We start from the raw sequence: 22,741 nt of genomic DNA, 5'->3' as shown, positions 1-22,741 counted from the left end.
ATTTGTTTTTCATGTTATTTCTGCCTTTCTGCCCTGTGTACTTGAGTGTTGCATCCTCATCTTCTTTGCAAGTATAATAGAGTAGAAATATTTTGTGTTCATATCATCTTTTGCGTATTAGTATGGCTTTTTTTTTATTTTTCCACGTTTTTTACTAATTTTTAAGATATTTCGTTCAATAGGAAAACAAATTGTCTTCAAGGACTACTATTCTGTTCTAGTTTTCTAGAAAATTTGTGCTGATTTGAAAATCTGAAATAGATACCAAAAATTATTCAAAAATTTTAGATTGCTGGTTTTTGAAAAATCTTCAATGGAGTAAAAAAGCCCTCAGTTTTGGTATCAGCTCTTTACCTTTTAACCAAGATTGACGGACATACAGAAAAACATGTCGAACATGTTGGGAAAGGCCATATAAAGTCTGAAGATATAATTCTACGCTTTGCAGCTTTCTTCTTTTTCTGTTTGCATCAATTTGTACTAAAATTGCTCAATTTTTGTCATGTTTGTGTTATTGCCATCCTCCTTTTGGCATTTTCTCCATGGCTGGGCTTCTTTACCCATTCACCAAGCCAATATTACTAGAAGGGGGCTTTGTTTTTGTTTGTCTTTTTTCGTTCCCCATTGTTGCCGTGCTCAATGTTTCTAATTCATGTTCATGTCCTAGTTTCAACCAGAGATAGTAAATTGTGTGTTTCTTGTGGATAACAGAATTCAAAATGTCTTTCATTGTGATTTCTGGGCTGCATCTGCTGCCGCCAAAGGCAATTCAGTATTTTTTCTGAAGCTCATTTTCAAACTGCACTTTAGAATGGCAAGGTCTCCATGTGATGTATACCAGTATATTGGTTTATGGTTGTAACGATGCATTTAGTGCAAGATCCCAAGTTGACCTTGACTGCATGTATCTTGGAATTTGTTCAGAAGTAAGTGATTAATATACTGAGAATTGCAGTTCGTAGGTTAGTGGGTGTTTTCTAAGGGTTGGCTTTTAGGTTTCCCTTGTTTGGTTTCTGGCAAATTTTGAGGCCACATGGTCTATAGAGTATAGACTGATGTCATGGTCAACAAGGGCTGCCTAATTTTTATCCTCAATTATGAGCGTTAGATCTTGAATGGCATGAGCTAGAAAGTCCAACATAAACTGTTGCCGGGTTACTCTAATCAGCGATAATTCAGGCTTAGATTATGAGCTTTTACCTTTCCTTGAAAGCCGCTGCCTAAGGAGCAAGGAGAAGGAGAAATGAGGAACATTAAGACGAGAAAGACTATATGGGGGGTGTCTGAGAAGATGCTGACTATTTCGGTGTTGACTTCCTGGCCACAACTCACAACTGAGAATGGAAATAAGATGCATATTCAAACAAGAATACCCAATATGTTGAGGCACCACACGGGAAGCAACGCCTTGGATTGTTGGATTAATTTGGAGAATTCAAAGAGATGTCATGTCAACATCTAGATAAGTTTTTAATCGGGAGTGTGGAATCTGAGTATGTGGAATCTGACATCGTGAGAGGGGAAGGGGAGGCAGGAACTGGTTCACTTGGCCTCCACAATGATACCCAAGATCTGTTTAAGTGCATCCCATTGGCAACAGCAATCCATCCTATCATTTGATTACAGAGATTTTACTTCTTTGTGGGCATTCAAATTCAGGTTTTGGGATTTTCCTCGCCTTGGCAACAGCCACCAGGTAGTGCTTGCTTCCAATCAGCAGGTTTTCGGAAACAGCAAAAACCAAGTCCGATTCAAGGTTCCCATTTTGGGGATAATAAGGAACTATGAAATCGGGCAAAAAAAACAAGCTTCTAAGCAGGAAAATGACTTTTGGACAGAAAATCATTTGTTTGAGCTCTTTTACAAAGATCTTCTTTAGACCTAAAAATAAATTCTTAAACCAATTTATTTTGATGTAAAAACTGTGCTCAAAAGAAAAAATAGTGAGAGAATGTCATTCAATAGGTGCGTGGATGAATCAAGCTTCACTCCTAATTTTCTTGTCCTTGTCGCATCCTGCAACTGCATAATAATCTGAATTCTAAGAAGTTGATTGACCAAGCCTTATGACTTGGTTTTGTATAGCTTCAAGTACTTCATGACAGATATACTAGAAAAAAATTTCGAGGATTTTTAGTCATGGCAAAAAAATTTCATGACTTTTAGTCATGGAAAAAATTTCATGGATTTTTAGTCATGGATTTCGTGGATTAGTAGTCATGGAAAAATTTTTCTTGGATTTTTTTAAATGGGATAGATTCTTTTTTTCATGGAAAAAACAAAAAAACTTTTCGTGGGTCTTGTAGGATGGAGTTTTTAGTCATGAAAAAAAAATGAAGGATTTTTAGGATGGATTTTTTCATGGAAGAAAGTTTTCGTGGATTTTGAGGATGGATTTTTTTTTTTTTGAAGAATCTTTGCGTGATCCTTTTAGGATGGCTTTTTGGGGAGAGTGCACTCAATATTTGCAAAATGGACACAGTAAAGAATTTTTTTTTTAATCTTGAGGTGGGGCCAAGGGTCCATGCCTTGGCAGAGCCGACTATGACGCAGTTGGTTCCCTAGTTGGCACAAGGTTTTGGTTTAGGGTATGTTCAAGGTTCTAGACATGGGTCAGTTTCGAGCCGCCCATATATATATATATATATAATATGTCCGATGTCAGTCAATGAGTCTCTAGTCCAACTGTTAAGGTATGCCTTCCAAGCAATATAGACTCGGCAGTTACGGATCGGTGCTTGTTACTATTTTTACTTTTTTTTCTAATAATTTAAATATAATTTGTTTGTAATTAATTTAACAAGATAACAAGCAAAAATTAAAGAAATATATGTTCAACTTTAGAAGAAAAAGCAACTATATATTTTTGAAGGATGACTTCGACTGAATAAGTCGAGCTGGGTCTACCACATTTTACTTTACCATCACATGAAATCCGCGAGAAATGCTACTTTCAAATGAAATTAAATCCAAAATTCAAATGATCGGTGGAGCGGTCGGTCATCCAAGAATGGAAGTCATCCAAGAATGGAAGTAACCGTTTCTTGATTGATTTCTTTTAGTTGCTGTTGATCGTGGTAAGCTTCTGTTCCGTCTCTTGCCTCTCCCGCGCTTCCAGCCCTCCACCACCACAACCGCTCGCTCTCCCGCCGGCGCTCTCCACCACCACAGCTGCTCGCTCTCCCGCCGGCGCTCTCCACCACCACCGCTGCTCGCTCTCCAGCCATCGACCTCCACCACCACCGTCGTGCCCCGAAGGTAAATGCCTCTCTCTCTCTCTCTCTCTCTCTCTCTCTCTCTCTCTCTCGCCCCTGTGCATCGGCCTGGCGAGGGAAGGAGGCTGCTCATGAGGGGGATGGGGATGGTCGGCGGACTGACCCTAGGCACCGATTACTTTCTGGGATTTTTTAACCTTCCTGACCCATTCATCCATCCGCAGTGAATGGCAATTTGCAAACGAGGGTTTTAATCGAGGAGTCTCGATTCATCTCAAGCTGCATTATCTACGGTAATAGGATATCTCTCATTCACTCTCCCCTCCGTCCATCTTTCTTTCTTTGTTTGTTTCTTTGGCTTTCTCTATCTTTCTCTCCGATTAATGCCGTGCATTGCATGCACTTGCTCCGATTGCCAAAGGCTTCGGGTGTCGTTTCACAGACGAACTTCTTCTCATTCTTCTTAGTTAAGATACTGTTGTCAATTTGTTCTCCACAAAACTAGGGGCTTCGTTTGAAATCTCAAACGTTTTCATCTGTAGGCCTTTGGAAAACATGAGTGACTAATTAAATCGTGCAGACAAATGTCCTTACATTCCTATACATACAGAAACTAAAATATGTTGATTCTTTCTCTGTTATTTTTCCAGACTCTAAATATTGTAAGCTACCTTGAGGGTTTTCTCCCCAAAACTTCAAGATCGGTGGTTTCATGGAGTTGAAGTTTTAATTGGTTGCTAAAGGTGGATGTTAGGTAAATAAGACTTCAGTTCCGTGAACTTCATTGGTCTTGAAGGCCATACGGTTTATGGAAATTAGTTTACAAGTTAATCAGTGAACTGCTTTGTTTAATATATCTGTTTCATAAATATGCTTTGTGTATAAGTTTTAGATATAAGTTATGTATTTCCTTATTGCTTTATAAATAACATGTAAGCTAATAGTCTAGTTAACTATTTTGATTGGTGTGTTACAAGAATCATTCTTTGTTCAGCTCCTTTTCCCTGTATGTTTGCTCTCTATCTTTTGGCCTGACAATATAAACCTATTATCTTTATGCCTTACAATATATGTTTGCTCTCTATCTTTTGGCCTGACAATATAAACCTATTATTTTTATGCCTTACAATATGCGTGCATAATCTATTTTATTGTATTTCTAATTTTGTTATATGTGATATGTTATGTATTTATGTATCTTCCTACTGTATAAGGTTATTATAATTTGTATTCCTACTTATTTTTTGTTTGAAAATATTTCGCCTCACCTCGTCAGATGTTTCAGTAGAATAACTTTTTCCACCTACAGTCCAATTACTAAAACAATTGAAATAACTGAGCCCTTCCATTCATTAATGGCAGACATTCAGGAAAAGGGACTGAAATGTGTATGTTCATGAAAAGCGTCTACAAACAGTAATCAAACCAAAAAATAATCATACTTAGGCTTTTCTCAATTTCCATTTCCTTTTGGTCCCTTATTGTGCATCTTGCCATAACACTAGGTCGTGTTCTATTTCTATATAGATTATTACATTTTATGGGATAAAATTATTGATAAATTTAATCATTAATATGATTTAGTTTCTAACATTGATTGTGTTAGCTTTATGCATTTTCTAGCTTATCTCACTGCATAAGATACTCTTCATGATGTCTCCTTGAAGTGGACAAAGGACTTAAACCATACAAGTAAATGGTCACTGACTCACTGCTATTGACTAGAAACTTATTCCATTAAAACGTCCAATTCAATTCAATGGAGGCCTTAGTGGGTCACGGCCAAACGCATGTTGTTCATCAATTATGGTTCAAAACATCAAATTCTTGGCTGATGGATTGTGATGTTAAGATACAGGACAGCAAGTTTATAAAGTAATGGTCTTTTTCTTCAATATTATAATAAACTTTCCCTTTTTATACACTTCTTTAGTTCTCATAAGTTTATTTTTTATTTACGGTCACCATTCAAACTGATTTTATCTAATATTGGCTATCTTACACTGCATTTATTTCCCCTGTATCTATGGGATATTTCTGAATTTCTAAATTTACTGTTTTATTCCAAAGGAACAAAAACTGGGGAAACAACACATAGGAAATGTTGCCCTTATTAACAATCTCTCTTTGCTACCCGAAAATATGATTTATTCATGCGGTTTTTGTGGCTTTTTGTAATGCCCTTCTTTTAATAGGATCAATTCTTTTGGACTAACCTCATGAATGCAGGTTGCTTGAGGAACAAGCTTTCCTGTACGTTTGGAGGCTCTGAATCAAACATTGTTTTACACAGTGGGCACAACAGAGGTACAGCTGCTTGCGCCTCCAGCATGCTATTTTTATGCTTTAGGTTGGAGATATTCTCTTTTTTATGCTTTCATTTGTTTGCAAAATTTTTTGTATCTTGAAGTTTAATCTCCTTTTCCAGGTTAGTGGATTTATTTTGCTTTATTTAGTACAATTATGTAGATATTAGCAGTTTGCAGATCACCATAACATGGCATGGTAGCAGTTACAACTTTCTTTTTCCTTTTAAATCAAGTAAAAGTTTGGTAATCTGTGAAGTTATGCTGCTATAGCTGCTTTCAATCTGAAAATGCTTTCAGTCGCTTTTGTAGTTATATGAAAGTGTTATTGATTGCAGGTTAATTTTTAAATTTTGCTGCTTGAGTGTTTGTTATTGTTGGTTGTCCATGTATATTAAGCTTCTGTTGTTTCATGAGTCGTTCATGGTTAATTAGTGACACAACAACTGGTTTATCGTTGTTAATGCATGACTAATTGTGATAGTTAATAGCAACAAATGCATCATTAATTCTGTCATTACTGTTAGTGGCGCCATTCATGATGAAGAGTTGGCATCACTGATGACATTTAGTGAAGCATGTTGTACATCACTAAATGCTATTTTCTTGTAGTGAAGTTTAGTAGGTGTTCGACAAGTGCCATATATATTTATAAATTTTGTGCATTTCAATGCAGTTTCTTGAGCATAAATAAACATTTTTAAAAACTCTTGTGCACATTTATATAGTCATGAAAGGGTTGTGCTCTTTTAGATTTTCATGAATTTTTTTTACCAATGTTTGTGTTACCAACGGCAAATTTTGTTAATGCTTCATAAACTTCTATAAAGATTGAACTTGTTTTGACTGTTTATTGGAAAGTTAAAATGAATTCATTAAATGAATTTTGGCAAATTCCCTTGTATATTTATGAGCTCATAAATAATAACGTTTTTTGGACTTTCATGACTTTTTATTAACGTTTGCAATTTTTTTTGAAGTTGAATTATTGAATTTTTTTCTTGATTTTCCATTAACATTTATGACTTTCTAGTGTTTTGCAAACTTTTCTTCACAAGTCTTCTAATGTTTTTGCAAACTTTTCGTAAATAAAATGTCATGATATATCCGACGTTGTCCAAATTGTGTTGGATTTTTTTTTTGCTGATTTTAATAGATTTTCATGGTTTTCTTACTGAAATCTATAAATTAAATTAAGGTCTTGTGGTTTTCTAATGTTTTACAAACCTTTCTTCAAAAGCCTTCTATCTTTGCAAACTTTCGATAAACAAAATGTCATGCTATATCTGAAGTTGTCCAAATTGTGTTAGAACTTTTTTACATATTTCAAGAACTATTGTAAAACGTTTTCAAATGATCTTTAAATGAGTTCAATAAACATTTCAATGACTTTTATGTTTGATAAACATTTTCTATTTATTTTTAAATGTTTATGTTTTCCTCATATGACTCACACAGGCTTTCGTACATGTTTAGGAAGGAATGTAAGCTTTTTGCATTTTTTTTCTTTTTTATATGATTTTTTTACAATTTGTAAACGTTTTAAAAACCTCTTTAACAACCTTGACAGCTTTATTAACACTTCTTTAACTTTATAAACATTGTAGAAATTGATTTTTTTTGTCTCTTTTTAGGGAAGGTTGTGGCAAATTTATTACATAGCTTTGGAAACTCCCTTTGACATGTTCGAACTTATGAAAAATAATGCTCTTTCTTAGACGTTCATGACTTCCTTATCAACACATAAACTTTTTTTTTTAAAGTTTATTTATGGTATTGAATTTTGGGACATTTTAAACGTACGATTCTATCTTATTTTGGATGAAAATTTGCACCTTTTTTCTTGAGTACTTAGTCTTCTAGTCTTTAGAGAATTTTGCTCAACTTCTAAATGTTTTTTTATGAACCGTTGTCAAGGAAATGTAACGATTTACCATTGGTTGTTACATTGTATGATTTTTTTTTGAATTTTCAAAGTCTTTTTTTTTTAATCAATTAAGTGACATTAAAGTGTTTTCTAAATTTCATGTCTTTGATGAAACTTTTGGAATCTTTTTCGCCAAACCTTCGTGTGTTCTTTGTATGTTTTGTGCATGTTTTCTTAAATGTTTAAAAGGTTTCACAAATCCTTATAAGTTCGCTTGCACTTTGTTATTGCAACATTTATAAAAAAGTTGTTATTTTAACATTTATAAAGAAGTTGAAAAAAATTGGTTCATAAATTTTGATGAATGCTTGTGCACATTTATGAGCTCATGAAATGTAACTTTATTTTATGAGTTTTATGGCTTTTTTACTTAAACTTTTTGATTTTTTTTTTTTGAAGTTATACAGTTGTTTACTCTTATGGTATTTTGTTGATTTGCTTAAGATGTAATAATGTCTCATAAGTTGTCCAAATTGTGTTGGAAATTTTTTATGAAATTTCATGAACTGTTTTAAGACATTTTGAAATTGATTTTTCAATGAATTTAGTAAAATTTTTTATGATATTTACTGTGTTTGATAGATTTTTTTAGCTGTTTTTTTTTTCACCTCTTTATGTTTTTTAGTAGAACTTGCAGATTCCTTAGATGTTTGAGAAATTTCTTTAATTTTTATAATTTGTTTGTCTTTTTATTCGGTTTGTTAAACATTGGGAAACAGTTTTTGAAATCTGCTTGTAAACTGTGAAACAAGTTGGCAGTTGTATTGATGGTTCATGAACTTTTGTTTTTGTACACATGTTTGGAAATTGATTTTTCTCTCATTGATTTGAGCACTTGAGGTAAATTAACTACATAACTTTTGTCAATTATATAGCTTTTCTACATTGGTGAACATAGGAATTTTTTTTTTAAATCTTTCACGACTTTCTTAACATGGCTTTGTTAATTATCTTGGATGAAAGTTTGCACATTCTTTCTTGAATTCGACATTTTCTTGTCTTTTATAAAATTTTGCTTAATTTCTCAAATATTTTACTACTAACCTTTATCGAACAAATGTCATGATCTAGCACATGTAACAATGGTTTTAGCAAATTGGAAAAAATGATTGCCAAATTGACACAACCAACGAATGGCAAACTTGACACTTCAATATAATGTTCAGTTTTAGGAGTTTATGTGTGATCATCTCACTATGAGGGCAAAAGATACGATGAACCTCGTCCAACAAGGGGGTAAATTGTCTCGTGAGACCTGGGGACTGCTCAAGGATCTTGATGATGCAACGTCCCGCCAATTAGATGCAATTGAATTAAATGGTTGACTGATATACACAACCAATGCATGGCCAACTTGATGCATTGGTATAATTGTCAGTTTTAGGAGTTTATGTGTGATCATTTCATTATGAACGCAAAAGACGCGATGAAGCCTCCACCACAAGAGATTAAACAGTCCCGCGAGACTTGGGAACTGCTCAAGGATCTTGATAAAGCAACATCCCTTCCATCAAGTGAAAAATGTCAATTCGATGAAATTGGAATAAGTGATTGACTGATTGACAAAATCAATGCATGACCCACATGATGCATCGGTTTCATGGTCAGTTTTATGAGGTTATGTGTGATCTTCTCGTAATGAGCGCAAAAGATGCGATGAACCAAGTTCAACAAGATGGAAAACAGTCCCGTGAGACCTGAGAACTGGTCAAGGAACTTGATGAAGCAATATCTTTACCATCAAGTAAAAATTGTCAATTAGATTTAATTGGGATAATTGGCTAACTGGTTGTCAAAATCAATGCATAGCCAACTTGATGCATTGGTATAATGGTAAGCTTTAAGAGTTTATGTATGATTGTCTCTTTATGAGCGCAAAGGATACGATGAACCTCGTCCAACGTGGGGTTAAACAGTCCCGTGAGACCTGGGAACTGCCCAAGGATCTTAATGAAGCAACGTCCCCTCCATCAAGTTAGAATTGTCAATTGGATGAAATTGGAAAAAATGATTGCCAAATTGACACAACTAATGCATGACAAACTTGACGCTTTGATATAAAGGTCATTTTTAGGAGTTTATGTGTGATCGTCTCATTATGAGTGCAAAAGATACGATGAACCTCGTTCAACATGGGGGTAAATAGTCTCTTGAGACCTGGGGACTGCGCAAGGATCTTGATGATGCAACGTCCCTTCCATCAAGTTAAAAATGTCAATTAGATGCAATTGAAATAAATTGCTGACTGTTAGACACAACCAATGCATGGCCAACTTGATGCATTGGTATAATGGGTCAATTTTAGGAGTTTATGTGTGATCATTTCATTATGTGCGCAAAAGACACGATGAACCCTCTACCACTTGAGAGTAAACAGTTCCGTGAGACTTGGGAACTGCTCAAGGATCTTGATGAAACAACATCCCTTCCATCAAGTGAAAAATGTCAATTGGGTGAAATTGGAATAAATGATTGACTGATTGACATAACCAATGCATCGCCCATATGATGCATCAATATCATGGTCAGTTTTTTGGGGTTGTGTGTGATCTTCTGATTATGAGCACAAAAGATGCGATGAACCCTGTTCAACAAGATGGGAAAAAGTCCCGTGAGACCTGGGAACTGATCAAGGAACTTGATGAAGCAATATCCCTACCATCAAGTTGAAAATGACAATTAGACGCAATTGGGATAATTAGCTAACTCATTGTAAACATCAATGCATAGCCAACTTGATGCATTGGTATAATGGTCAACTTTTGGAGTTTATGTCTGATTGTCTCATTATAAGTGCAAAAGATATGATGAACCTCGTCCAACATGGGGTTAAACAGTCCTGTGAGACCTAGGAACTGCCCAAGGATCTTGATGAAGCATCGTCCCCTCCATCAAGTTAAAAATGTCAATTGGATGAAATTGGAAAAAATGATTGCTAAATTGACACAACCAATGCATGGCAAACTTGACGCTTCGATATAATGGTCAGTTTTAGGAGTTTATGTGTGATCATCTCATTATGACGGCAAAAGATACGATGAACCTCGTCCAACAAGGGGGTAAATTGTCTTGTGAGACCTGGGGACTGCTCAAGGATCTTGATGATACAACGTCCCCTCCATCAAGTTAAAAATGTCAGTTGGATGAAATTGAAAAAAATGATTGTCAAATTGACACAACTAATGCATGACAAATTTGACGCTTCGATATAATGGCCAGTTTTAGGAGTTTATGTGTCATCGTCTCATTATGAGCGCAAAAGATACGAAGAACCTCGTCCAACAAGGGTGTAAATAGTCTCTTGAGACTTGGGAACTGCTCAAGGATCTTGATGAAACAACATCCCTTCCATCAAGTGAAAAATGTCAATTGGGTGAAATTGGAATAAATGATTGACTGATTGACATAACCAATGCATCGCCCATATGATGCATCAATATCATGGTCAGTTTTTTGGGGTTGTGTGTGATCTTCTGATTATGAGCACAAAAGATGCGATGAACCCTGTTCAACAAGATGGGAAAAAGTCCCGTGAGACCTGGGAACTGATCAAGGAACTTGATGAAGCAATATCCCTACCATCAAGTTGAAAATGACAATTAGATGCAATTGGGATAATTAGCTAACTGATTGTAAAAATCAATGCATAGCCAACTTGATGCATTGGTATAATGGTCAACTTTTGGAGTTTATGTCTGATTGTCTCATTATAAGTGCAAAAGATATGATGAACCTCGTCCAACATGGGGTTAAATAGTCCTGTGAGACCTAGGAACTGCCCAAGGATCTTGATGAAGCATCGTCCCCTCCATCAAGTTAAAAATGTCAATTGGATGAAATTGGAAAAAATGATTGCCAAATTGACACAACCAATGCATGGCCAACTTGATGCTTCGATATAATGGTCAGTTTTACTAGTTTATGTGTCATCGTCTCATTATGAGCGCAAAAGATACGAAGAACCTCGTCCAACAAGTGTGTAAATAGTCTCTTGAGACCTGGGGACTGCTCAAGGATCTTGATGATGCAACGTCCCCTCCATCAAGTTAAAATTGCCAATTAGATGCAATTGAAATAAATGGTTGACTGATAGACACAACCAATGCATGGCCAACTTGATGCATTGGTATAATGGTCAGTTTTAGGAGTTTATGTGTGATCATTTCATTATGAGCGCAAAAGACGCGATGAACCCTCCACCACATGAGATTAAACAGTCCCGCGAGACCTGGGAACTGCTCAAGGATCTTGATGAAACAACATCCCTTCCATCAAGTGAAAAATGTCAATTGGATGAAATTGGAATAAGTGATTGACTGATTGACACAACCAATGCATGGCCGACATGATGCATCGGCTTCATGGTCAGTTTTATGAGGTTATGTGTGATCTTCTCATTATGAGCGCAAAAGATGCGATGAACCCTGTTCAACAAGATGGGAAACAGTCCCGTGAGACCTAGGAACTGATCAAGGAACTTGATGAAGCAATATCTCTACCATCAAGTAGAAATTGTCAATTAGATTTAATTGGGATAATCGGCTAACTGGTTGTCAAAATCAATGCATAGCCAACTTGATGCATTGGTATAATTGTCAGCTTTAAGAGTTTATATATGATTGTCTCTTTATGAGCGCAAAGGATACGATGAACCTCGTCCAACGTGGGGTTAAACAGTCCTGTGAGACCTGGGAACTGCCCAAAGATCTTGATGAAGCAACGTCCCCTCCATCAAGTTTAAAATGTCAGTTTAATGAAATTGAAAAAAATGATTGTCAAATTGACACAACTAATGCATGACAAATTTGACGCTTCGATATAATGGCCAGTTTTAGGAGTTTATGTGTCATCGTCTCATTATGAGCGCAAAAGATATGAAGAACCTCGTCCAACAAGGGTGTAAATAGTCTCTTGAGACCTGGGGACTGCTCAAGGATCTTGATGGTACAACGTCCCCTCCATCAAGTTAAAATTGCCAATTAGATGCAATTGATATAAATGGTTGACTGATAGACACAACCAATGCATGGCCAACTTGATGCTTCGATATAATGGTCAGTTTTACTAGTTTATGTGTCATCGTCTCATTATGAGCTCAAAAGATACGAAGAACCTCGTCCAACAAGGGTGTAAATAGTCTCTTGAGACCTGGGGACTACTCAAGGATCTTGATGATGCAACGCCCCCTCCATCAAGTTAAAATTGCCAATTAGATGCAATTGAAATAAATGGTTGACTGATAGACACAACCAATGCATGGCCAACTTGATGCATTGGTATAATGGTCAGTTTTAGGAGTTTATGTGTGATCATTTCATTATGAACGCAAAAGACGCGATGAACCCTCCACCACATGAGATTAAACAGTCCCGCGAGACCTGGGAACTGCTCAAGGATCTTGATAAAGCAACATCCCTTCCATCAAGTGAAAAATGTCAATTGGATGAAATTGGAATAAGTGATTGACTGATTGACACAATCAATGCATGGCCCACATGATGCATCGGTTTCATGGTCAGTTTTATGAGGTTATGTGTGATCTTCTCATTATGAGCGCAAAAGATGCGATGAACCCTGTTCAACAAGATGGGAAACAGTCCCGTGAGACCTGGGAACTGATCAAGGAACTTGATGAAGCAATATCTCTACCATCAAGTAGAAATTGTCAATTAGATTTAATTGGGATAATTGGTTAACTGGTTGTCAAAATCAATGCATAGCCAACTTGATGCATTGGTATAATTGTCAGCTTTAAGAGTTTATATATGATTGTCTCTTTATGAGCGCAAAGGATACGATGAACCTCGTCCAACGTGGGGTTAAACAGTCCCGTGAGACCTGGGAACTGCCCAAGGATCTTAACGAAGCAACGTCCCCTCCATCAAGTTAGAATTGTCAATTGGATGAAATTGGAAAAAATGATTGCCAAATTGACACAACTAATGCATGACAAACTTGACGCTTTGATATAAAGGTAAGTTTTAGGAGTTTATGTGTGATCGTCTCATTATGAGTGCAAAAGATACGATGAACCTCGTCCAACATGAGGGTAAATAGTCTCTTGAGACCTGGGGACTGCGCAAGGATCTTGATGATACAACGTCCCCTCCATCAAGTTAAAATTGCCAATTAGATGCAATTGAAATAAATGGTTGACTGATAGACACAACCAATGCATGGCCAACTTGATGCATTGGTATAATGGTCAGTTTTAGGAGTTTATGTGTGATCATTTCATTATGAGCGCAAAAGGCGCGATGAACCCTCCACCACATGAAATTAAACAGTCCCGCGAGACCTGGGAACTGCTCAAGGATCTTGATGAAACAACATCCCTTCCATCAAGTGAAAAATGTCAATTGGATGAAATTGGAATAAGTGATTGACTGATTGACACAACCAATGCATGGCCCACATGATGCATCGGTTTCATGGTCAGTTTTATGAGGTTATGTGTGATCTTCTCATTATGAGCGAAAAAGATGCGATGAACCCTGTTCAACAAGATGGGAAACAGTCCCGTGAGACCTGGGAACTGATCAAGGAACTTGATAAAGCAACATCTCTACCATCAATAGAAATTGTCAATTAGATTTAATTGGGATAATCGGCTAACTGGTTGTCAAAATCAATGCATAGCCAACTTGATGCATTGGTATAATGGTAAGCTTTAAGAGTTTTTTTATGATTGTCTCTTTATGAGCGCAAAGGGTACGATGAACCTCGTCCCTGCCCAAAGATCTTGATGAAGCAACGTCCCCTCCATCAAGTTAAAAATGTCAGTTGGATGAAATTGAAAAAAATGTTTGTCAAATTGACACAACTAATGCATGACAAATTTGACGTTTCGATATAAAGGCCAGTTTTAGGAGTTTATGTGTCATCGTCTCATTATGAGCGCAAAAGATACGAAGAACCTCGTCCAACAAGGGTGTAAATAGTCTCTTGAGACCTGGGGACTGCTCAAGGATCTTGATGATACAACGTCCCCTCCATCAAGTTAAAATTGCCAATTAGATGCAATTGAAATAAATGGTTGACTGATAGACACAACCAATGCATGGCCAACTTGATGCTTCGATATAATGGTCAGTTTTACTAGTTTATGTGTCATCGTCTCATTATGAGCGCAAAAGATACGAAGAACCTCGTCCAACAAGGGTGTAAATAGTCTCTTGAGACCTGGGGACTGCTCAAGGATCTTGATGATGCAACGTCCCCTCCATCAAGTTAAAATTGCCAATTAGATGCAATTGAAATAAATGGTTGACTGATAGACACAACCAATGCATGGCCAACTTGATGCATTGGTATAATGGTCAGTTTTAGGAGTTTATGTGTGATCATTTCATTATGAGCGCAAAAGACGCGATGAACCCTCCACCACATGAGATTAAACAGTCCCGCGAGACCTGGGAACTGCTCAAGGATCTTGATGAAGCAACATCCCTTCCATCAAGTTAAAAATGTCAATTGGATGAAATTGGAATAAGTGATTGACTGATTGACACAACCAATGCATGGCCGACATGATGCATCGGTTTCATGGTCAGTTTTATGAGGTTATGTGTGATCTTCTCATTATGAGCGCAAAAGATGCGATGAACCCTGTTCAACAAGATGGGAAACAGTCCCGTGAGACCTGGGAACTGATCAAGGAACTTGATGAAGCAATATCTCTACCATCAAGTAGAAATTGTCAATTAGATTTAATTGGGATAATTGGTTAACTGGTTGTCAAAATCAATGCATAGCCAACTTGATGCATTGGTATAATTGTCAGCTTTAAGAGTTTATATATGATTGTCTCTTTATGAGCGCAAAGGATACGATGAACCTTGTCCAACGTGGGGTTAAACAGTCCCGTGAGACCTGGGAACTGCCCAAGGATCTTAATGAAGCAACGTCCCCTCCATCAAGTTAGAATTGTCAATTGGATGAAATTGAAAAAAATGATTGCCAAATTGACACAACTAATGCATGACAAACTTGACGCTTTGATATAAAGGTCATTTTTAGGAGTTTATGTGTGATGGTCTCATTATGAGTGCAAAAGATACGATGAATCTCGTCCAACATGAGGGTAAATAGTCTCTTGAGACCTGGGGACTGCGCAAGGATCTTGATGATGCAACGTCCCTTCCATCAAGTAAAAATTGTCAATTAGATGCAATTGAAATAAATTGTTGACTGTTAGACACAACCAATGCATGGCCAACATGATGCATTGGTATAATGGTCAGTTTTAGGAGTTTATGTGTGATCATTTCATTATGTGCGCAAAAGACGCGATGAACCCTCTACCACTTGAGAGTAAACAGTTCCGTGAGAACTGGGAACTGCTCAAAGATCTTGATGAAACAACATCCCTTCCATCAAGTGAAAAATGTCAATTGGGTGAAATTGGAATAAATGATTGACTGATTGACATAACCAATGCATCGCCCACATGATGCATCGGTATCATGGTCAGTTTTTTGGGGTTGTGTGTGATCTTCTCATTATGAGCACAAAAGATGCGATGAACCCTGTTCAACAAGATGGGAAACAGTCTCGTGAGACCTGGGAACTGATCAGGGAACTTGATGAAGCAATATCCCTACCATCAAGTTGAAAATGACAATTAGACGCAATTGTGATAATTAGCTAACTGATTGTAAAAATCAATGCATAGCCAACTTGATGCATTGGTATAATGGTCAACTTTTGGAGTTTATGTCTGATTGTCTCATTATGAGTGCAAAAGATATGATGAACCTCGTCCAACATGGGGTTAAACAGTCCTGTGAGACCTAGGAACTGCCCAAGGATCTTGATGAAGCATCGTCCCCTCCATCAAGTTAAAAATGTCAATTGGATGAAATTGGAAAAAATGATTGCCAAATTGACACAACCAATGCATGGCAAACTTGACGCTTCGATATAATGGTCAGTTTTAGGAGTTTATGTGTGATCATCTCATTATGACGGCAAAAGATACGATGAACCTCGTCCAACAAGGGGGTAAATTGTCTTGTGAGACCTGGGGACTGCTCAAGGATCTTGATGATACAACGTCCCCTCCATCAAGTTAAAATTGCCAATTAGATGCAATTGAAATAAATGGTTGACTGATAGACACAACCAATGCATTGGTCAGTTTTAAGAGTTTATGTGTGATCATTTCATTATGAGCGCAAAAGACGCGATGAATCCTCCACCACATGAGATTAAACAGTCCCCCGAGACCTGGGAACTGCTCAAGGATCTTGATGGAGCAACATCCCTTCCATCAAGTGAAAAATGTCAATTGGATGAAATTGGAATAACTGATTGACTGATTGACACAACCAATGCATGGCCCACATGATGCATCGGTTTCATGGTCAGTTTTATGAGGTTATGTGTGATCTTCTCGTAATGAGCGCAAAAGATGCGATGAACCAAGTTCAACAAGATGGGAAACAGTCTCGTGAGACCTGGGAACTGATCAAGGAACTTGATGAAGCAATATCTCTACCATCAAGTAGAAGTTGTCAATTAGATTTAATTGGATAATTGGCTAACTGGTTGTCAAAATCAATGCATAGCCAACTTCATGCAGTGGTATAATGGTCAACTTTAGGAGTTTATGTATGATCGTCTCTTTATGAGCGCAAAGGATACGATTAACCTCGTCCATCGTGGGTTTAAACAATCCTGTGAGACCTGGGAACTGCCCAAGGATCTTGATGAAACAACGTCCCCTCCATCAACTTAAAAATGTCAATTGGATGAAATTGGAAAAAATGATTGCCAAATTGACACAACCAATGCATGGCAAACTTGACGCTTCGATATAATGTTTAGTTTTAGGAGTTTATGTGTGATAATCTCACTATGAGGGCAAAAGATACGATGAACCTCGTCCAACATGGGGGTAAATTGTCTCGTGAGACCTGGGCACTGCTCGAGGATCTTGATGATGTAACGTCCCCTCCATCAAGTTAAAATTGCCAATTAGATGCAATTGAAATAAATGGTTGATTGATAGACACAACCAATGCATGGCCAACTTGATGCATTGGTATAATGGTCAGTTTTAGGAGTTTATGTGTGATCATTTCATTATGAGCGCAAAAGACGCGATGAACCCTCCACCACATGAGATTAAACAGTCCCGCGGGACCTGGGAACTGCTCAAGGATCTTGATGAAGCAACATCCCTTCCACCAAGTGAAAAATGTCAATTGGATGAAATTGGAATAAGTGATTGACTGATTGACACAACCAATGCATGGCCCACATGATGCATCGGTTTCATGGTCAATTTTATGAGGTTATGTGTGATCTTCTCATTATGAGCGCAAAAGATGCGATGAACCCTGTTCAACAAGATGGGAAACAGTCCCGTGAGTCCTGGGAACTGATCAAGGAACTTGATGAAGCAATATTTCTACCAATGCATGGTCAACTTGATGCATCAATATGATTTTCAGCTTTAAGAGGTTATGAGTCAACAATTTGCAGATCTGATAAGATCATAAGACAAGGGATTTCGATCCAGACCTAAGATTTTATAGATTAGATAAGACCACTTATCCATGTTGAACGATTTCTTGTTCAGATAAGACCATTGATCTATACCCACAATTAGATCCAAATCTGATGATTTTTGAATCAGATAATGCCATTGATCCAGACTCACAAACATATCCAACACATAAAGTCATTGATTTAGACCCGTCTTCATACACATGAAAAATTGGGGAATGTTGCAAATCAAGTTTTCTGTGATCAGTATTTTCCGGTTGGTATCTTCTTCGTTGATTTCTGGTTGAGGATCTTTTTCGTAAACAAACTTGTTCTTTCAGGTGCTATTAATTGGGACAATGTTAGTTTGGCATTCCCTTTTGGATCTTTATGCTTTAACAACTTCAATTGGGTTCAACGTTTGAAACCCTTCTTTTCAAAGTTATGGTGCTCGCATAATGTTTGTCTTTTTGCTTACATCAGTTCCTTTTTTTCGGGTGAAACAGTTTCACTTGTGGGCTGTCATGGAAGTTTTCTGAGGGATGTTCTCTTTGATTTGGCAAATAGGCTGCCGATATTTCAGTTTTTTGCTTGTACATTTTTCTCTTGATATTGTTGTTTTGTTTCCATATCTGGAATCCTTTCAATCTTTAATGCAATTGTAATCCGGGTTCATGAGACTTGAAGTTACAGTTGTAATTTACAACTTTAGTTTATTCATTATGTTGAATAATTGAAGTGTTGGCAATCCCATCTTTTTAATGGATGCACTCCGATTAATGTTTGTGTGGAATACATGGTGCTAAGCCATGTTCAAATCTGTTGTTGGTTTCTGCTAATATTGGCCTCTATATTTAAAACATCAAGAACAATGGACTCGGTGGGATTCCTTCTAGTAGTATGAAGATGAACATCTGCCTTTGGATAAGGGCACAGTGCCTCATACATTCATTGCTTGTACATCGTGTTAGTTCTTCCTTTTGCATATGTATCGATAGATGGTTTTTATTGGTCGCTACTAATGTTGCCCTCTAATTAAAGCTTGATGAACACTGAACTCAGGGTTCCTTCCAAAAGTACTCTAGTGTGATCTTCTTTTGGGTAAAGACGCCATGTACTTAAATGAATTGCTAGTTCTTTGCTGCTTATTTCAGCTTGAGTTTTTATTACAATGAGTTCGTAGTTTGTTTTTTATTAAAACTTTGGTTTTTATTGCACTACACATACTTTCACTTGTTTTTTTTAATTGTTTGTAGCAAATTTTGAAGTGCATGCATTCTTCTATATTCTTTTCATGTTGTATGGTTATAATTTTTTTCTGATATCATTTATTAGCAATTCTTTTGGTACTGCCAAACTATGGGCTAGCTCTACATTTGTGACAATGTTAGAGAAGGTTTTAGTTACTGAAAGCAAATTTTTGGGCCTTGTTGATTGTCCATCAAAGTTTAGGCTGTTTGATTTGGCTATAGAATGTTTGGATGATATGCTTTTCAGCACAAGTTAAAAAAAATGGTTCTCTGTTGGTTAAATGCACAAGGCTTGTGAAGGATATATCTAGTCTACTACTGGTCAGATTGCATGCCTTCTTGTTTCTTGTTCAACCATTATTCATCTTAAGCCATATATATATCATTGTCTTTTTGTAGCTCTTGTTTAGTCGCTCTACGCTCTTCCATCTCAATAAGAGCAGAGTTAGATTCCTAAGCTGAAGAGTTCTTTCTATTTTTCTTTCTTTCCATTCTTAAGTGCTGCATTATGTAGATATACTATATTGGCCAGTTAGTTTATAAAACTATTTTTTGGTCCCAGCGGCTTTTGATCTTTATGTCACTATTCTACAGATCAAGTTACAATAAAAAGCCCCACAACTATGCCTTTTTTGAAACACAATCATTTTACAGTACGTTCATCATTTAGTCTTGATATTGAAAGGTAAGACATCAATTGCATTTTCAACTGAAACATGGGTTAGCAAAGCTAGTGGGGTTTGGTGGTTTTGTTAACCATTGTGGTATCTTTCGCTTGATACTTTAACCTATGAAAATGTTGGTTTAGGGCATTGTTCACTTCTGCCTTTACTTTTAGAAACACACCTATTTTCTGCATTGCTCAAACAAAAATAATCTTTTCCCAACTAACCGTAGGCTATCACATAATCTGGTGTATTCAATGTGATAAAAGAAGTACAATATTAAAACAAATTGTAAGATCATTTGTTTGTCTCTGAACATTGGAAGTTATATGCAACCATATGCAATTTAGTTGATTTCTCTTTTCTAATCAGTGAGGTGTAACCTTGTTTAATTGTTTTCTTGTTAGCAATTCTAGAAAGTTGTAGGCTTTCGATCGCCTACAGGTGCGAGCTTTGTTGCAACTCCGTTCATTCTACCGTATCTATTTTCTAGATTCCACGTTCTAGATCCAAATTTATGTAATCTGAACAATAAAATAAGGTAATATGGCTCTTTTTTCTAGTTTCCAAAAGCCGATCTTTTTAAGTGACAATCATATTGATATTGGTCTTCTCTTGTAGAGATCCCTATCGATATAGGTAGCCACAGCTTTTAGACGAGAGAAATGGAGAGAGAGTTCAAATAAAATCGAACTTGACTTTTATGGTAAACCGTAAGCAACAAGATAAGTCCAAAATTTTCCAAAGTAATCTTAAAAAGACTATCCGTGTTATTCATTAATGGAAAGGAAGGAAATCAATTTAAGAAACCCAAAATGTTAACCAACGGTCATGGTAATTTGCTTTCCTTAAAATGTAAATCCAGACAAACTTCCAAGGTCCCTCTCGATGAAACACTCCTCTCCCTTTCCTCTCGATTAAAGCTCTCAACCGCAGGCTGCGTCTCCCGTCTTCTTCTTCAACTGCAATGCCACCTCCGAGCTCCCTCTCTTCTTCAAGGTATGCACTGAACCTTCGTTCTCCACTCCCTCTCCCTTTCTCTCGCTGATCTGAGTAGGCCATGGCCCACACGAAACGCCTTTCTCTGCTTAGACACTCATTCTTTGTCTCTGATTTACAGCGCTGACCTGCGGAACGAAGGCGGTCCAGCCCTATTCGCTGGTCGGTGTTCTCATATGAGGTCTTTGAAACATCCTCTTCTCTCTTTCTTTGGCTAGGGCTCTGCGTCTGCCATGGCCAACGCAGCTCTTGTATGTTATCTTTTTCCCGTCTCTCTTACTCATTTGTTGTCTTCAATGTGCTAGTCCTCAAGTTAGTTTGATGAAATTCTTGTGTGCATGTACACTTTGTTTTTTTAGGCTTCAACAACACTTTTTCTTTTTCTTTTTGTATTTCATTCACAATGGAGTACGTTAAGTCTGTCATTAGTTTTCATAAGTGTATTCTCAGGAAATTTAGTTCTTTAACTTCCCTTTTTTCATGTTATTCTTGAGGCAGAATTATTTAACAATCAATATTAATTTTTTCTTGTCGTTGTTAAAGTGAGTGAACATATATGTATGTAATCATCATGTGATCATCGATTGTTTTCCAATCCAGTTATGTTATTTTCTATTTCTGTGTGTATTCATTCGTACGAGTTCTTCTGCATTGGAATGCCAAGGGATTGGTTAAATGAGTCTTGATCTGTACCAAAAGTGGATGAAAAAGGTTATTGTGGTGGACATGATTTTCAAATATTGCTACGAAACACTGAATATATTTTCACTGTAGATGAAATCTACTATGTTTTTTTTTTTTTTTTTTTGCTGTGTAATCTCTTATTTTTTATTTTCTAATCTTTGTAATCTTTTTTTTTTTTTTTCTAATTTTCTGCTTTCTCAGCTGAATATCTTAGCTGTAGAGAGCTGAGGGCTCTGCAACGACTGTGTTTCAAGTTGTTGGAGATCCCAACAGCTCATGTTGTTTTCCGTTTATTGGCTGATCAAGCTCTTAAGAGCTATTTTATGAGATTCTTAGAAAATTAATTTTGCGATTCAGAAGTGTGATAGATTTGCCTGTTTGTGAGATATTCAGATGGTATCATAGCTTGGCTAAGTGTGATTTGTTTAGTTAGGGCTTCTTTTTCAAAGAAAAAATGAGACGGTCTGCTGCTATAAATTTTTTTGGTTGATTCTGAATTAGTTGTTGACTTGTTGAAGATCTGCGTCATTACCAATTGCTGTGACAATTATTTTGACAACAAGTAGATTGCATCTTGCTGCTGCTGATTAGGTTGAGAGGATTGAACTGTCTTGTTTTTCATTCCTAGTGTGTTATATCTCTTCCATATGGACCCTTCCTTCACAAAGTCCTATATTTTTTAGGGGAGTTCCAAGGGGAATGATTTCTTGTGATGTTTAGTTTGCAAAAACCACCCTAGTCATTTTTCTACTTCCAACCATAGGTCACTTGGTTTTATAAATGTACTCTTTTTGAAGGAAAAGGGAAAACATCTAGGCAATATATCGCTTGACGTCAAGAATTTTTAGTAAACCTACTATTTTGAAAAGCAATTTTGCTGCACTAGGATGTACCTTCGCTTTGTCTTAGGTATTCCTTTGAGGGTAAAAGAGGAAGTTTCAAGCCTTGCTGTCAGTCAATTGAAGGAGAAGACTGGAAAGATTCTTTGTGTGAGCTATGAAGATGGGTTCAGTGATGTCGAGGAGCTCAAGGATTAGGAAATGCTATTCGCCTTTGCAATCAAACATCTGCAAGAATCAAACATGAAAGTGCGATGAGGTGGAAGACCGAGCGTTCTTTGAAACCTTGGCAGGTAGCAAAATGAGTGTTGAGAGATGGGCTCGGAACGAGTGTAGTTGTTCCTCTGGGTTATTAATCGAGAGTA

At 36.8% G+C, this 22,741-nt stretch overlaps 1 protein-coding gene across 1 annotated transcript; it reads left to right on the top strand.

Moving 5' to 3' along the window:
* Positions 1-3,062: 3,062 nt before the first annotated feature.
* Positions 3,063-21,204, top strand: LOC116268285 (uncharacterized; the record flags this gene model as incomplete). The annotated part of the gene is made up of 6 exons (XM_031650001.2): positions 3,063-3,258; positions 3,440-3,508; positions 5,445-5,522; positions 19,784-19,874; positions 20,720-20,853; positions 20,975-21,204. Coding segments are annotated over 6 exons (627 nt in total), but the record flags the coding sequence as incomplete, so codon positions are not given.
* Positions 21,205-22,741: the final 1,537 nt, after the last annotated feature.

Source organism: Nymphaea colorata, unplaced genomic scaffold (genome assembly GCF_008831285.2).
Source record: "Nymphaea colorata isolate Beijing-Zhang1983 unplaced genomic scaffold, ASM883128v2 scaffold0193, whole genome shotgun sequence".
In the NCBI taxonomy this organism is placed as follows: Eukaryota; Viridiplantae; Streptophyta; class Magnoliopsida; order Nymphaeales; family Nymphaeaceae; genus Nymphaea; species Nymphaea colorata.
The sequence above is the reverse complement of the archived record's forward strand: the minus strand, read 5'-3'. Positions and strand labels throughout refer to the sequence as shown.